The sequence below is a fragment of the Somniosus microcephalus genome, chromosome 11 (assembly GCF_052327205.1).
Source record: "Somniosus microcephalus isolate GS21.2 chromosome 11, FLI_Smic_1.0, whole genome shotgun sequence".
NCBI lineage: Eukaryota > Metazoa > Chordata > Chondrichthyes > Squaliformes > Somniosidae > Somniosus > Somniosus microcephalus.
In genome coordinates, this window is record NC_140997.1 from 221,545,991 (window position 1) to 221,561,065 (window position 15,075).

The 15,075-nt window shown below is 46.0% G+C and overlaps 1 protein-coding gene across 2 annotated transcripts in view; it reads left to right on the top strand.

Moving 5' to 3' along the window:
* Nucleotides 1-291: 291 nt before the first annotated feature.
* Nucleotides 292-15,075, top strand: part of traip (TRAF-interacting protein) — a 62,478-nt gene continuing 47,694 nt past the window's right edge. For both annotated transcript variants that reach the window (XM_086002000.1, XM_086002001.1), the window contains exons 1-3: nt 292-386; nt 1,831-2,002; nt 4,520-4,577. In XM_086002000.1, coding sequence (XP_085858126.1) covers nt 1,905-2,002; nt 4,520-4,577 — 156 coding nt within the window. In that variant the 5' untranslated portion in view covers nt 292-386; nt 1,831-1,904. The remainder of the gene's footprint in view (nt 387-1,830; nt 2,003-4,519; nt 4,578-15,075) is intronic.

The following is a 15,075-nucleotide window of genomic DNA, read 5'->3' on the forward strand; positions in this document are numbered from 1 at the left end:
CCCATACTCCTGCCCATCTTTGTTCCCATCCCCCTCCCCATCATTCCATCCCTTCATTTCTCCTCCCCCTATCATTCCCCCATCATTCCCCCATCCCCTATCATTCCCCCATCCCCCTCCCCCTATCATTCCCCCATCCCCCTATCATTCCCCCATCCCCCTCCCCATCATTCCATCCCTTCATTTCCCCTCCCCATCATTCCCCCATCCCCCTCTCCTCCTTCCCATCATTCCCCCCATTGCCCCATCCCTCCTCCTCCCCATCATTGTCCCACCTACTTCCGGTTCCTTGTTCCCCCACCCCCCAGCTGAAGTATCCGGAAGTTGCGTGAACTGATGGCGGAAGTGATGAGCCGGTTTTGTAAACGGACTGGCGCCTTGTGTCGGTGAGAGAGCGCGAACCGGGGGGAGAGAGCGAGTGTGAGAGAGAGAGAGCGGGCCGGCCGGCCGGCCGGGGGATCAGAGATCAGACCCTCCCTGCCCGCTCCCGGGGGCTCGCGGTCGCCTGTCCCCACTGAAGCCGCTCCGCGCTGGGCCGCGGCTCCCCGGGCGGGGGGAAGGTCGGGCCAGGCCAGGCCAGGCCGGGCTGACTCCTCCACCCTCCGCCTGTCGGAGCGGTCCGTCCTTCTCCTGCTGCTTGTTAAAGCCGCGAGGAACTGCTTAAACATTTTGTCCAGACACTTAAACCTTGGACATTTTGCCCTGGTCTGATCACCCAGTGCATCTCCCCTGGCAAATGACATCGTTATACATTGACACCTGCCTGTCACAGACATTTCTATGGCGCCTCTCCCGACCACCGGACAAAGTGGTTTACAGTACTTTTGAGGTGGAGTCACTGTTGTAATGTGGGAAACGCGGCAGTCAATTTGTGCACAGCAAGCTCCCACAAACAGCCATGTGATGATGACCTGATAATCTGTTTATGTGATGTTCATTGAGGGATAAATATTGGCCAGGACACCGGGGATAACACTCCTGCTCTTCTTCGAAACAGTGCCCATGGGATCTTTTACATCCACTTGAGAGGGCAGACGGGTTTAATCGTCTCATCCGAAAGACAGCACCTCCCGACAGTGCAGCACTCCCTCAGCACCGCACTGGAGCATCAGCCTAGATTTTTGTGCTGAAGTCTCTGGAGTGGGACTTGAACCCACAACCTTCTGACTCAGAGGGGAGAGTGCTACCCAGTGAGCCACGACTGACACTGCAAACAGAAAATGCTGGAAATACTCAGCAGGTCAGGCAGCATCTGTGGAGAGAAAAACAGTTAACATTTCAAGTTGATGGCCTTTCATCAGAGCTGGAAGATGTTCAAGATTTAACAGCTTTTAAGCAAGTACAGAGCCAGGGGAAAGGCTTTTGCCACCAACAGGTGCCCTGTTCTAACAAGTGGCTCCTCTATGCTGGTACTTGTATAAGAGGTTCTCAAATTTTTCTTTGTGGGACACCCATGAAAATGTTGAGACACCCTTGAAACCACCTTCTCTAACTTCTGAAAGAGTGTATGAGCTACCCAAAGTGCTACTGTGGCACAAAATGTGTTTTAGTGTTAGCAACGTGACCCCTGTCTGAAAGCCGACGCTGTATAATACTGTATATACTTCATTGAAAAAGTCCCGGGAGGGCAGGATTGTTCAGGTGCTCAGGTGCTCATTTCCAGATACTATATTTAGGCATTAGTATAAGCACATCAAACTGGTTTGGTATCAAACCATTATTGTATTGTACAGCACGGGTCACTGTTCCAGATTAGCCCCAGTCTGACCTTCCGTGTGAACAAATCCTTAAGGTGTGGATACTGATGCTTTTCTTTTTTTAATCTGGCAGGGTAGGGCCACAGCAGCTGCTGTTGTAATAACAGATACAGGTTGATCTATCTGCTGATGTAGGAGGAGGAGAGAATGCCAATTCGCGCCTACTGTACGATTTGTTCTGATTATTTTGATAATTTCAAGGACGTGGCAGCTATCCATTGCGGACACACTTTTCACAATGAGTGGTGAGTACTGAAAAGAGAAGCAACTATTTTCACACATTAGCACTGAGATAAACAGCAGCTCGAAAATGGCAGAGCTCTGCAATTACTGGTGCTTGAAACGAGTAGACTGATTGTAGGGTACAGATATAACGTTACAATCGCCATTAGTCAGCCTGACAAGTTGTATTCCACAGATAGGATTGGAGCTTTCTCTATTATTAAAAGGCTTGTTTATGTGCGAGGCAGCGATTTGAACTTCCTTTGAACAATCTGATTGCGGAACCAGAGCCCACTGATTTTTTTTTTTTAACTAATCATCGCCCACCAGCGACGTTCCCTCTAAAGTGCGCGGCCACGCAGCCCAGGACCGGCTTTTTCGATGTTAAATTTCGCGCACGCGCGGAACTGTGAGTGGGCCGCCCAACCCCTTAAAGAAAAGAAAGACTTGCATTTATAGAGCGCCGTTCACGACCACCGGACGTCTCAAAGCGCTTTACAGCCAATGCAGTACTTTTGAAGCGTAGTCACCGTTGTAATGTGGGAAACGCGGCAGTTAGTTTGCGCACAGCAAGCTCCCACAAACAGCAATGTGATCATGACGAGATAATCTATTTTAATGTTGGTTGAGGGATAAATATTGGCCCCAGGACACCAAAGGGGCGGCTCGCCCCAAAAAAACAAATTACGGGAAGCATTGCCTACCAGTAGATCAGCTGTTCTGCACTTTTTCCAGAGATGAGCACAGAATAGCACTGGGGCTTCTTATTTGCCATGTGTATGCCCAGTATGTACACTGATATTGGCATGAGCAACACCAGCAGAGACCCACTAGTAGTGCTTTAATGATATGTTGATAGGGTGAGATGGGTGGAGGCTCGTGTGGAGCATAAGCCCTGGCATAGACCAGTTGGTCTGAATGGCCTGTTTCTGTGCTGTGAAGTTCTATGTAATTGCCTTTGTCTATACTTGGCCACAGAATGTTTCTAACCCGTTTCTTAGATGATCATTGGGTTCTAAATTTTTTAACAGGGCATGAATAATTTTTGGGGGAAGGCGTGGACCTATATTCCCACATGGTGCAGTGTACTGGAGCACCAGTGCACAGTACCATGACGAGAGGCAGATTTGACCCCCCCCTGCAATCTGTGAGGTTTCTGATCTCGGTAAAGTCGCTGGGGGAGGGGAGGGCGCCAAGACCAGGCTCCTCACCGGTGGGAGAATCCGAGTTTTGTCCCCAGATTGCTGTTCTGCACCTACTGTTGGTTGAGCAGCATTAGCAGAGCACGTTGCCTTTTGAACACAGTTGCTGCATGGTCCACAGAGAGCAGATGAAAGAGAAAATGCGTCCATATCCTGAACGGATGCTTTTATCGGTGCTACTTAGCATTTTAATGACCTGGATTGTGGTCCCCTCAGGTGATGGAGTTGAAATTTATCAATTATAAAAAAGGTAGGATTAAAAATATCTTGTAGTTGAATTATCCATAATATCAGGTTATCCAACACGCAAGATTAACCATATCCTCATGGTTACAGCTTGTACCAGCTGTCTCTAAAAGTCTCCCTTATTTCATTCGTGTCCGACCTGCTTGATAGTAATTTGTGAATTAGGAAAGGTGGTTTTGAAGTTGCTTAGAAAAGTGAATGAATTATAATCGCAACAAAGCTGCCGAGTGAGGAGCTGTGCTTAGCAGGATAGTGTCAAGGTTCCTGCATCAGTTATATAACGCTTTAAATCTTTAGCACAATCATAAGTCATCTTTTAAATTAGTATTGTTCTTGATCAGAAGGATTGTACATAGTGCAGGTTTGGTCTACTGTGGGCAGTTTTGGTCTCCATACCTAAGGAAGGATATACTTGCCTTGGAGGGGATGCAATAAAGGTTCACCAGACTGATTCCTGGGATGAGAGGGTTATCCTATGAGGAAAGATTGAGTAAAATGGGCCTATATTCTCTGGAGTTTAGAAGAATGAGAGGTAATCTCATTGAAACGTATAAAATTCTTGGAGGGCGTGACAGGGTAGATGCTGAGAGGCTGTTTCCCCTGGCTGGAGAGTCTAGAACTAGGGATCGCAGTCTCGGGATAAGGAGTCGGCCATTTTGGACTGAGATGAAGAGAATTTCTTCACTCAGACGATTGTGAATCTTTGGAATTCTCTACCCCAGAGGGCTGTGGAGGCTCAGTCGTTGAGTTTATTCAAGACAGTGATCAATAGATTTTTGAATATTAAGGGAATCAAGGGATATGGGGATAGTGCAGGAAAGTGGAGTTGAGGTAGAAGATCAGCCATGATCTTATTGAATGGCGGAGCAGGCTCGAAGGGCTAAATGGCCTACTCCTGCTCCTAATTCTTATGTTCTTATGAGAAATACTTTTTTAACGAATAGGGTGTACTCTCTCTAACCTTAATTGTTTCCTACGGCACTTTAAGTATTGGAATTATTTCATTCTATGTGAGAGTGAATCGATTTGACTTAAAACCATGCTTATTTGCTGCTTACTTGTTCACTAACTTTTTTTTTTGGTCTCTTACAGTCTTGCGCAGTGGTTTCACAGTGCTCCATCTCGGACTTGCCCTCAGTGTAGAATACAGGTACTGTAATCATCTTAACAAAACCCCTTAAATGCAGTGTCTCTCCAGCAGGTGTAGGAGCATGAATATGAATCCTGAAGGGTTTCGATAGAGTAAATAAAGAGAAACTGTTTCCAATGGCTGAAGGGTCGATAACCTGAGGGCACAGATTTCAGGTGATTGGCAAAAGAACCAGAGGCGACAGGAGGAAAATCTTTTTACGCAACGAGTGGTTGGGATTTGGAATGCACTGCCTGATAGGGTGGTGGATACAGATTCAATAGCAGCCTTCAAAACGGAGTTGGGTAATTACTTGAAGGAGAAAAAATTGCAGGGATATGGGGAAAGAGCGGGGGAGGGAGTGGGACTAACTGGCTTGCTCTTCGAAAGAGCCGGCGCAGACTCGATGGGCCTCCTTCTGTGCTGTACTATTCTATGAGAATAGAGATCATAGAAAGTTACAGCACGGAAGGAGGCCATTTCGGCCCATCGTGTCCGCGCCGGCCAACAAAGAGCTATCCAGCCTAATCCCACTTCCCAGCTCTTGGTCCGTAGCCCTGCAGGTTAGAGCATCCCAAGTGCACATCCAAGTACTTTTTAAATGTGGTTAGGGTTCCTGCCTCTACCACCCTTTCAGACAGTGAGTTCCAGACCCCCCACAACCCACTGGGTGAAGAAATTTCCCCTCAAATCCCCTCTAAACCTTCCACCAATTACTTTAAATCTCTGCCCCCTGGTTTTTGACCCCTCTGCTAAGGGAAATAGGTCCTTTCTATCCACTTTATCTAGGCCCCTCATAATTTTATACACCTCAATAAGGTCTCCCCTCAGCCTCCTCTGTTCCAAGGAAAACAGACCCAGCCTATCCAGTCTTTCCTCATAGCTAAGATTCTCTACTCCCAGCAACATCCTTGTAAATCTCCTCTGTACCCTCTCTAGTGCAATCACATCTTTCCTGTAATGTGGTGACCAGAACTGCACGCAGTACTCTAGCTGAGGCCTAACTAGTGTTTTATACAGTTGAAGCATGACCCCCCTGCTCTTGTATTCTATGCCACAGCTAATAAAGGCTAGCATTCCGTATGCCGCCTTAACCACCTTACCTACCTGGCCTGCTACCTTCAGGGATCTGTGGACATGCACTCCAAGGTCCCTTTGTTCCTCTACACTACTCGGTGTCCTACCATTTAATGTGTATTCCCTTTCCTTGTTAGCCCTCCCCAAATGCATTACCTCACACTTCTCCAGATTGAATTCCATTTGCTACTGTTCTGCCCACCTGACCAATTTATTGATATCTTCCTGCAGTCTACAGCTTCCTTCTTCAGTATCAACCACACAGCTGATTTTAGTATCATCTGCAAACTGCTTAATCATACCCCCTATATTCAAGTCTAGATCATTGATATATACCACAAAAAGCAACGGACCTAGTACTGAGCCCTGTGGAACCCCACTAAAAACTGCCTTCCAGTCACAAAAACACCCATCAACCATTACCCTCTGCTTCCTGTCTCCGAGCCAGTTTTGAATCCAACTTGACACTTTACCCTGGATCCTTTGGGCTTTTAACTTCGTGACCAGTCTGCCATGTGGAACCTTATCAAAAGCCTTGCTAAAGTCCATATACACTACATTAAACGCACTACCCTCATCTAACCTCCTTGTTACCTCCTCAAAAAATTCAATCAATCAAGTTTGTCAGACACGACCTTCCCTTAACAAATCCGTGCTGACTATCCTTGATTAATCCGTGTCTTTCTAAATGAAGATTTATCCTGTCCTTCAGAATTCTTTCCAATAATTTTCCCACCACTGAGGTTAGGCTGACTGGCCTGTAATTACTCGGTCTATCCATTTCTCCCTTTTTAAACAAGGGTACCACATTAGCAGTCCTCTGGCACCACACCTGAAGCCAGAGGGGATTGAAAAATGATGGTCAGAGCCTCTGCTATTTCCTCTTTTGCTTCGCTTAACAGCCTGGGATACATTTCATCCAGGCCTGGGGATTTATCCACTTTTAAAGCTGCTAAATCCCTTAATACTTCCTCTCTCACTGTGTTTATTTCATCTAATATTTCACACCCCCCCGGGATAGCGATGTGAAAACATCTCCTTTGTGAAAACAGATGCAAAGTATTCATTAAGAACCCTACCGACGTCTCCAGCCTCCACACACAGATTACCCTCATGATCTCTAATAGGCCCTACCCTTTATTTAGTTATCCTCTTACTCTTAATATATTTATAAAACATCTTTGGGTTTTCCTTGATTTTACTTGCCAAGAATTTTTCATGCTCTTTGCTTTCCTAATATCCTTTTTAATTGCACCCCAGCACTTTCTGTACTCCTCTAAAGATTCTGGACTACTTAGCCCTTGATATCTGTCATACATCTCCCTTTTTTTCTTTATCCTACCCTGGATGTCTCTCGACATCCAGGGGGCTCTAGATTTGTTAGTCCCACCTTTTAGGGCACATATTTGGTCTGAACCCTCCGGATCTCCTCCTTGAATGCCTCCCACTGCTCTGACACTGATTTACCTTCAAGTAGCTGTTTCCAGTCCACTATGGCTAAATCCCCTCTGAGCTTAGCAAAATTTGCTTTTCCCCAATTTAGAATTTTTATTCCTGGTCTATCCTTGTCCTTTTCCATAACTACCTTAAATCTAACAGAATTATGGTCACGAGCACCAAAATGCTCCCCCACTGATACGCTGTCTACCTGCCCAGCTTCATTCCCTAAAACTAAGTCCAGAACTGCCCCCTTCCTTGTTGGGCTTGCTACATACTGGCTAAAAAAGTTCTCCTGAATGCATTTTAGGAATTCCGCACCCTCTATACTCTTCACACTAATGTTATCCCAGTTAATATTGGGGTAGTTGAAATCCCCTACTATTACTGCCCTATAGTTTTTGCACTTCTCAGAAATTTGTCTACATATTTGTTCTTCTATCTCCCTCTCACTGTTTAGGGGTCTGTAGTACACTCCCAGCAGTGTGATCGCCCCTTTTTTGTTTTTCAATTCGACCCATATGGCCTCGTTCGATGATTCCTCCAACAGGCCATCTTAGACTGGGTATTATGTAACGAGAAAGGATTAATTAGCAATCTTGTTGTACGAATCCCCTTGGGTCGGAGCGATCATAATATGATAGAATTCTTCATTAAGATGGAGAATGAAGTAGTTGACTCAGAGACTAGGGTCCTGAATTTAAATAAAGGAAACTACGATGGTCTGAGGCGCGAGTTGGGTAGGATTGATTGGGGAATGTCACTCAAAGGGTTGACGTTGGATAGGCAATGGCAAACATTCAAAGACCGCATGGATGAACTACAGAATTTGTTCATCCCAGTTTGGCATAAAAATAAAACAAAAAAGGTGACTCAACCGTGGCTAACCAGGGAAATTAGGGATAGCATAAGATCCAAGGAGAGGCCAGAAAAAGCAGTAAACTTGAGGATTGGGAGCAGTTTAGGATTCAACAAAGGAGGACAAAGGGATTCATTAAGAAGGGGAAAATAGAATATGAGAGTAAGCTTGCAGGGAACATAAAAACTGACTGTAAAAGCTTTTATAGATATGTGAAGAGAAAAAGATTGGTGAAGCCAAGCGTAGGTCCCTTGCAGTCAGAATCAGGGGAATTTATAATGGGGAACAAAGAAATGGCAGACCAATTAAATACATATTTTGGTTCTGTCTTCACAAAGGAGGACACAAATAACCTCCCAGAGATGTCGGGGAACATAGGGTCTGATGAAAGGGAGGAACTGAAAGAAATCAGTATTTGTAGGGAAATGGTGTTAGGGAAATTGATGGGATTGAAGGCCGATAAATCCCCAGGGCCTGATAATCTACATCCTAGGGTACTTAAGGAAGTGGCCCTAGAAATAGTAGATGCATTGCTGATCACCTTCCAACATTCGATGGAATCTGGAACAGCACCCATGGATTGGAGGGTAGCTAATGTTACCCCACTATTCAAAAAAGGTGGTAGAGAGAAAACAGGGAATTACAGACCGGTAAGCCTGACATCGGTAGTGGGGAAAATGCTAGAGTCCATTATAAAAGATGTAATAGCAGAGCACTTGGAAAACAGTGACAGGATCGGACAAAGTCAACATGGATTTACAAAAGGTAAATCGTGCTTGACTAATCTACTGGAATTTTTTGAGGATGTAACTGGTAAAATAGATGAGGGAGAACCAGTGGATGTGGTGTACAGTATTTGGACTTTCAGAAGACTTTTGATAAGGTCCCGCATAAGAGATTAGTGTGTAAAGTTAAGGCACATGGGATTGGGAGCAAGGTATTGACTTGGATAGAGAACTGGTTGGCAGACAGAAAGCAAAGAGTTGGAATAAACGGCTCTTTTTCCGAGTGGCAGGCAGTGACTAGTGGGGTACCGCAAGGATCGGTCCTTGGACCCCAGCTATTCACAATATATATTAATGACCTAGACAAGGGAACTGGATGTAATATATCCAAATTTGCAGATGACACAAAGCTGAGTGGGCGTGTGTACTGTGAGGAGGATGCCGAGAAACTCCAGGATGATTTGGACAGGTTGGGTGATTGGGCAAAAGCATGGCAGATGCAATATAACGTCAATAAATGTGAGGTTATCCACTTTGGTGGCAAAAACAGGAAGGCAGATTATTATCTGAATGGCAATAGATTGGGAGAAGGGGAAGTGCAACAAGACCTGGGTGTCCTTGTGCACCAGTTGCTGAAGGTAAGCATGCAGGTGCAGCAGGCGGTTAAGAAGGCAAATGGTATGTTGGCCTTCGTAGCGAGAGGGTTTGAGTACAGGAACAAGGATGTCTTGCTGCAGTTGTACAGGGCCTTGGTGAGACCACACCTTGAGTATTGTGTGCAGTTTTGGTCGCCTTATCTGAGGAAGGATGTTCTTGCCATGGAGGGAGTGCAGCGAAGATTCACCAGACTGATACCTGGGATGGCAGGAATGACTTATGAGGAGAGATTGGGTCGATTGGGCTTATACTCGCTGGAGTTTAGAAGAATGAGAGGGGATCTCATTGAAACTAATAAAATTCTGACAGGACTGGACAGACTAGATGCAGGAAGGATGTTCCCGAAGGTCGGGGAGTCCAGAACCAGGGGTCACAGTCTAAGGATAAGGGGTAAGCCATTTAGGACAGAAATGAGGAATTTCTTCACCCAGAGAGTGGTGAACCTGTGGAATTCTCTACCACAGAAGGCAGTAGAGGCCAATTCATTAAATATATTCAAGAAGGAGTTGGATATATTTCTTAAGGCTAAAGGGATCAAGGGATATGGGGAGAAGGCAGGGACAGGGTACTGAGTTTGGATGATCAGCCGTGATCGCATTGAATGGCGGAGCAGGCTCGAGGGGCCAAATGGCCTACTCCTGCTCCTATCTTCTATGTTTCTATATCATCCCTCCTCACAGCTGTAATAGTTTCTTTAATCAATACCGTGACCCCCCCCCCCTCCCTTTTTACCTCCCTCTCTATCCTGTCTGAAAACCCTATTACCAGGAATGTTGAGCTGCCATACCTGCCCCTCTTTCAGCCACGTCTCTGTAATAGCTATAATATCATAGTCCCAAGTATCTACCTGTGCCCTCAGCTCATCTGCCTTGTTCGCTCTACCCCTTGCATTGAAGTATACACCATTTAGTACAGGCAAACCTCGTTGTTGACTACTATCTAGCCCTTGATTCCTCTGTCCTTCCAATTTACTTTCTATGTTTTTGTTTTCCAATTCCAGTTTTTCTTCCCTCCCTATTGACTCTATACTTAGGTTCCCATCCCCCTGCCAATCTAGTTTAAACCCTCCCCAACAGCACTAGCAAACCCTCCCGCAAGGATATTCGGCCCGTTCCCATTGAGGTGTAACCCGTCTGGCTTGTAGATGTCCCACCTCCCCCAGAAACGGTTCCAATTCCTCAGGAATCTAAAGCCCTCCCTCCTACACCATCTCTCCAGCCACGTATTCATCTGCTCTATCTTCCTGTTTCTGTACTCACTAGCACGTGGCACTGGTAGTAATCCAGAGATTACTACCTTTTGAGGTCCTCCTTTTTAACCTCTTCCCTAGCTCCCTAAACTCTGCCTGCAGGACCTCATCCCTCTTCCTACCTATGTCGTTGGTACCGATATGGACCACGACCTCTGGCTGTTCACCCTCCCCCCTCAGAATGCCCTGCAGCCGTTCAGTGACATCCTTGACCCTGGAACCAGGGAGGCAACATACCATTCTGGAGTCATGTCTGCGGCCGCAGAAACACCTGCCTGCTCCCCTAACTATTGAATCCCCTATCACTATTGCTCTCCCTCTCCTCTCCCACCCCTGCCTGTACAGCTGAGCCTTCCATGGTGCTGTGGACTTGGCTCTGGCTGCACTCCCCAGAGGAACCATCGCCCTCACCAGTACTCAGCACCCAATACTGATTGGTGAGCAAGATGGGCTCAGGGAACTCCTGCACTACCTGCCTGGTCCTTCTCTTCTGTCTGACGGTCACCCATTCCCTCTCTGCCTGCACACTCTTAAGCTGCGGGATGACCACCCCCCGAAACACGCTATCCACGTAGCTCTCAGCCTCGCGGATGCACAGCAGTGACTGCAGCCGCCGCTCAAGCTCCGTAACCCGGTGCTCGAGCTGCTGTAGCTGGCGACACTTCCCGCACATGTGGTCATCCAGACCACGGGAGGTGTCCAGGACTTCCCACATGGCACAGGATGTGCATTCCACGGGTGTGAGCTGTGCTGCCATACCTCTAATTAACAGACTATTTACTAACCTAGCTGGAATAAACTTAAAAACTTAAGAAAGCCAAGTAAAAACACTTACCAGATACTCACCAATCAGCTCCCTCTTTTTGAATGTTTAGTTTTTAATCCCGGCTCTTAATTTAAACCAATGCCCAAGATAAAGAGAGAAATGTAATAATACAAGTTCTACATTTGCCTTAAGGTCCCAGGGCTGGGAGGGGTAGGGAAAATCAGCCAGGTTTGCAGTTGCTGATCATTATCTTACCGCTTCTGATGGGGAGTACAGGAAACTTTGTGCTATCCGGCACCGACGGGACCGAGCTGTTGCCGTCCCATCAAAACTGCCGGACAAACCAGCGCTAATGTTGAAACATACGGAGCTTTTGAGCTCCGTATCTGGCAACAAACCTTGTGCTTCTAAACAGTTGGCCGTACCTTGCAAGCGTCTCTGTAGCTTAGCAACAGCTTCAGCGAGACCTTGCAGAGCCTGACTGGTGAAAAAAAAGCAACGAAAAGAAAAAAAACCTAACGAAACGGCTCCTGATTTTTGCCGGTGGATCGAGCATTCCGGACAGTTAACCTCCAGATAAACCCAAGTTTCCTGTACGTGTGTGTTGGGAAATGGGTGAGGACAGGGTTTGCCTTACCTGTGAAGCCCCTCGCCTCCAGTCCAGTAGTCTGCCAGTGCTCACAATCTAGGCTCGTCCACGAAGAATAGGCACTCGAGCAAAGTACCCACAGGCTGCTGATGCTCACGAGAGGAGAGGAGAGGAGAGGAGAAAATGCAAGGCACAAGCAAAGTACTGCGGATGCTGGAAATCTGAAATAGAAACAGCAAACGCTGGAAACACTCAGCAGCTCCAGGCAGCATCTGTGGAGAGAGAAACAGAGTTAACGTTTCAGGTCAATGACCTTCTGATCAGAAAATGAAAGGGTTGGGAGTGGTAGAGAGGGGCATAATTTCCTCACTTGGTGAACTCCCATTTTTTGACTGTCATCGTAGCAAAAGAGCTGAGTGAAAACCAAGCACTTCTCCCACGGAGCAGAAGGTTTGGGAAATGGTCGTCTACCTGCCTTAGCCAGGGTATGGTGTGGGGGAAATGGAGACTATAAATTTATAAATGGCTGATATTTTTAAAAGTACAGATGAGATAAATCCAATGGCCCAGAATTTGCAGTCAGCGGCGAAGCGATGGTGCTCACTGCTGACCTCGAAGAAAGCTGCCCACAAAGATCTAGTGATCTCTTGTGGTGTGAATTTCAGCTCTCCCAACCTTAGTTTGAGTCTGGCGCCAAATCGAGCGAATCTCCAGCGTCCAGCAACAGTGATGTCATCAAGCAGGCTAAACAGCCAATCGCATTGAAGAATTCTCAAAAGACAGCAAACCAGGAAGTAACGAGCACAGATTGTAATTTACTTTTTTTATAAATTTTACAGAGAGCGAAATAAAGATTGGGACATACATGTAGGATTAAGATAGAAGCTGAAATATCATAAACTTTGAAAAAGAATTATTATGTTAAAAGCCATGTAATTATCATATTAATGGAAAAAATTGACATTCCACAAATATAAAATTAGTTTTTCAGGGCCAGAATGGTCGTTCAGCAGTTATTACGCCGCTAAAAACCCAGTTACACCTCTTTCAACAAGGCTTAACTTTTGCGAGGGGGGGTTTAACAGCAATATTCCAGCGTAAATGGGGAAATTTTTGTGCCAGGAACTGTGATTTGAATTGATTGCCGACACCAGGGCGCTCCACAGCGCACCCTGTGGTGGAGCAGGGACTGACTGACCGCAACTTCTGGATTTCTGCGTTTATCTGCGCATGCACTGATTCCAGGAGTTGCTGTCACTTTCAGAAGGGTAACGGCGGCGAACGCTGACAGATTCGCCGTCATTACCACTGCAAAATCTGGGCCAATAAATGATTCTGTTTCATACATGTGCAAAATACAATACTATATTATAGCCACATTACCTTTTAGTTTGTTTGAATGTGTTTTGAAACCAGCCTAGCTTGTCATTCACATACGAATGTTATATTGTGCTGTACAGCATTTGTACTAGAATCATAGAATGGTTACAGTGCAGAAGGAGGCCATTCGGCCCGTCGAGCCTGAGCCGGCTGTGCAAGAGCACTTCAGCTAGTCCCACTCCCCCGCCCTTTCCCTGCAGCCCTGCAAGTTCTTTTCCTTCAGGTACTTATCTAATTCCCTTTTCAAAGCCATGATTGAGTCTGCCCCCACCACCCTTTCAGGCAGTGCATTCCAGATCCTAACCACTCGCTGCGTAAAAAAAAGTTTTCCCTCATGTCGCCTTTGGTTCTTCTGCCAATCACCTTAAATCTGTGTCCTCTGGTTCTCGACCCTTCCGCCAATGGGAACAGTTTCTCTCTATCTACTCTGTCCAGACCCCTCATGATTTTGAACATCTCTATCAAATCTCCTCTCAACCTTCTCTGCTCTAAGGAGAACAACCCCAGCTTCTCCAGTCCCTCATCACTGGAACCATTCTTGTAAATCTTTTCTGCACCCTCCCTAAGGCCTTCATATCCTTCCTAAAGTGCGGTGCCCAGAATTGGACACAATACTCCAGTTGAGGCCGAACCAGTGTTTTATAAAGGTTCATCATAACTTCCTTGCTTTTGTACTCTCTGCCTCTATTTATGAAGCCCAGGATCTCGTATGCTTTTTTAACCGCTTTCTCAACCTGCCCTGCCACCTTCAACAATTTGTGCACAGGTGTCTCTGTTCATGCACCCCCTTTAGAATTGTACCTTTTAGTTTATATTTCCTCTCCTTGTTCTTCCTACCAAAATGTATCACTTCGCGCTTTTCTGCGTTAAATTTCATCTGCCACGTGTCCGCCCATTCCACCAGCCTGTCTATGTCCTCTTGAAGTCTATTATCCTCCTCACTGTTCACTATACTTCCAAGTTTTGTGTCATCTGTAAATTTTGCAATTTTTTGAAATTGAACTATTTTATTTGAATCTTGGTATTTTTTAATGGCTTTTTTTAATGAAGCAATAACATTTATGGAATTCAACTTTGCAGTAAAGACCAATTAAAAGCGATTTTGGTGGTGCACTGGGTTAAGACCCTCTTTCACCTGTTAACCTGGAAATCAAGGCCAGACCAGAGTGATGGGGTGAAAGTCTTCTGGTGATTGTAAGGGTCCTACATGAAAGGAAGTGGGGAGTCACAATGCAGCTTTTGGGTACGAGTCCAGAATACCCAATTTCCCACAAACTGACGCAGCTTGCCACCGGTGTCACAAAATTGTCACATTGGTGCAGGAATTGCTCTTCAGAAATTGGGCTAAGGAGCACTGCTGGATCTGAGTGCAGGGAGAACATAAGAAATAGACATACGGCTGATCTTCGACCTCAACTCGACTTCCTACCATATCCCCCGATTCCCCAAGAGTCCAAAACTCTATATCTCAGCCTTGAATATACTCAACGACTCAGCATCCACAGCCCTCCAAAGATTCACAACCCTCTGAATGAAGAAATTCCTCCTCATCTCAGTCTTAAATGGCCGACCCCTTATCCTGAGACTATGCCCCCGAGTTTTAAACTCTCCAGCCAGGGGAAACAACCTTCTAGCAGGGATCAATCTAGCAGAGCTTTACTCTGCATCTGGCTTTGCTGTACCCAAGATGCTGGCACTGTGTATGAAATGGTTCCGTTTCTCGGCGCTGACGTCTCTCGCATTTTGAATTTCCTACTTCAAATATTGTTGATCTGATTGT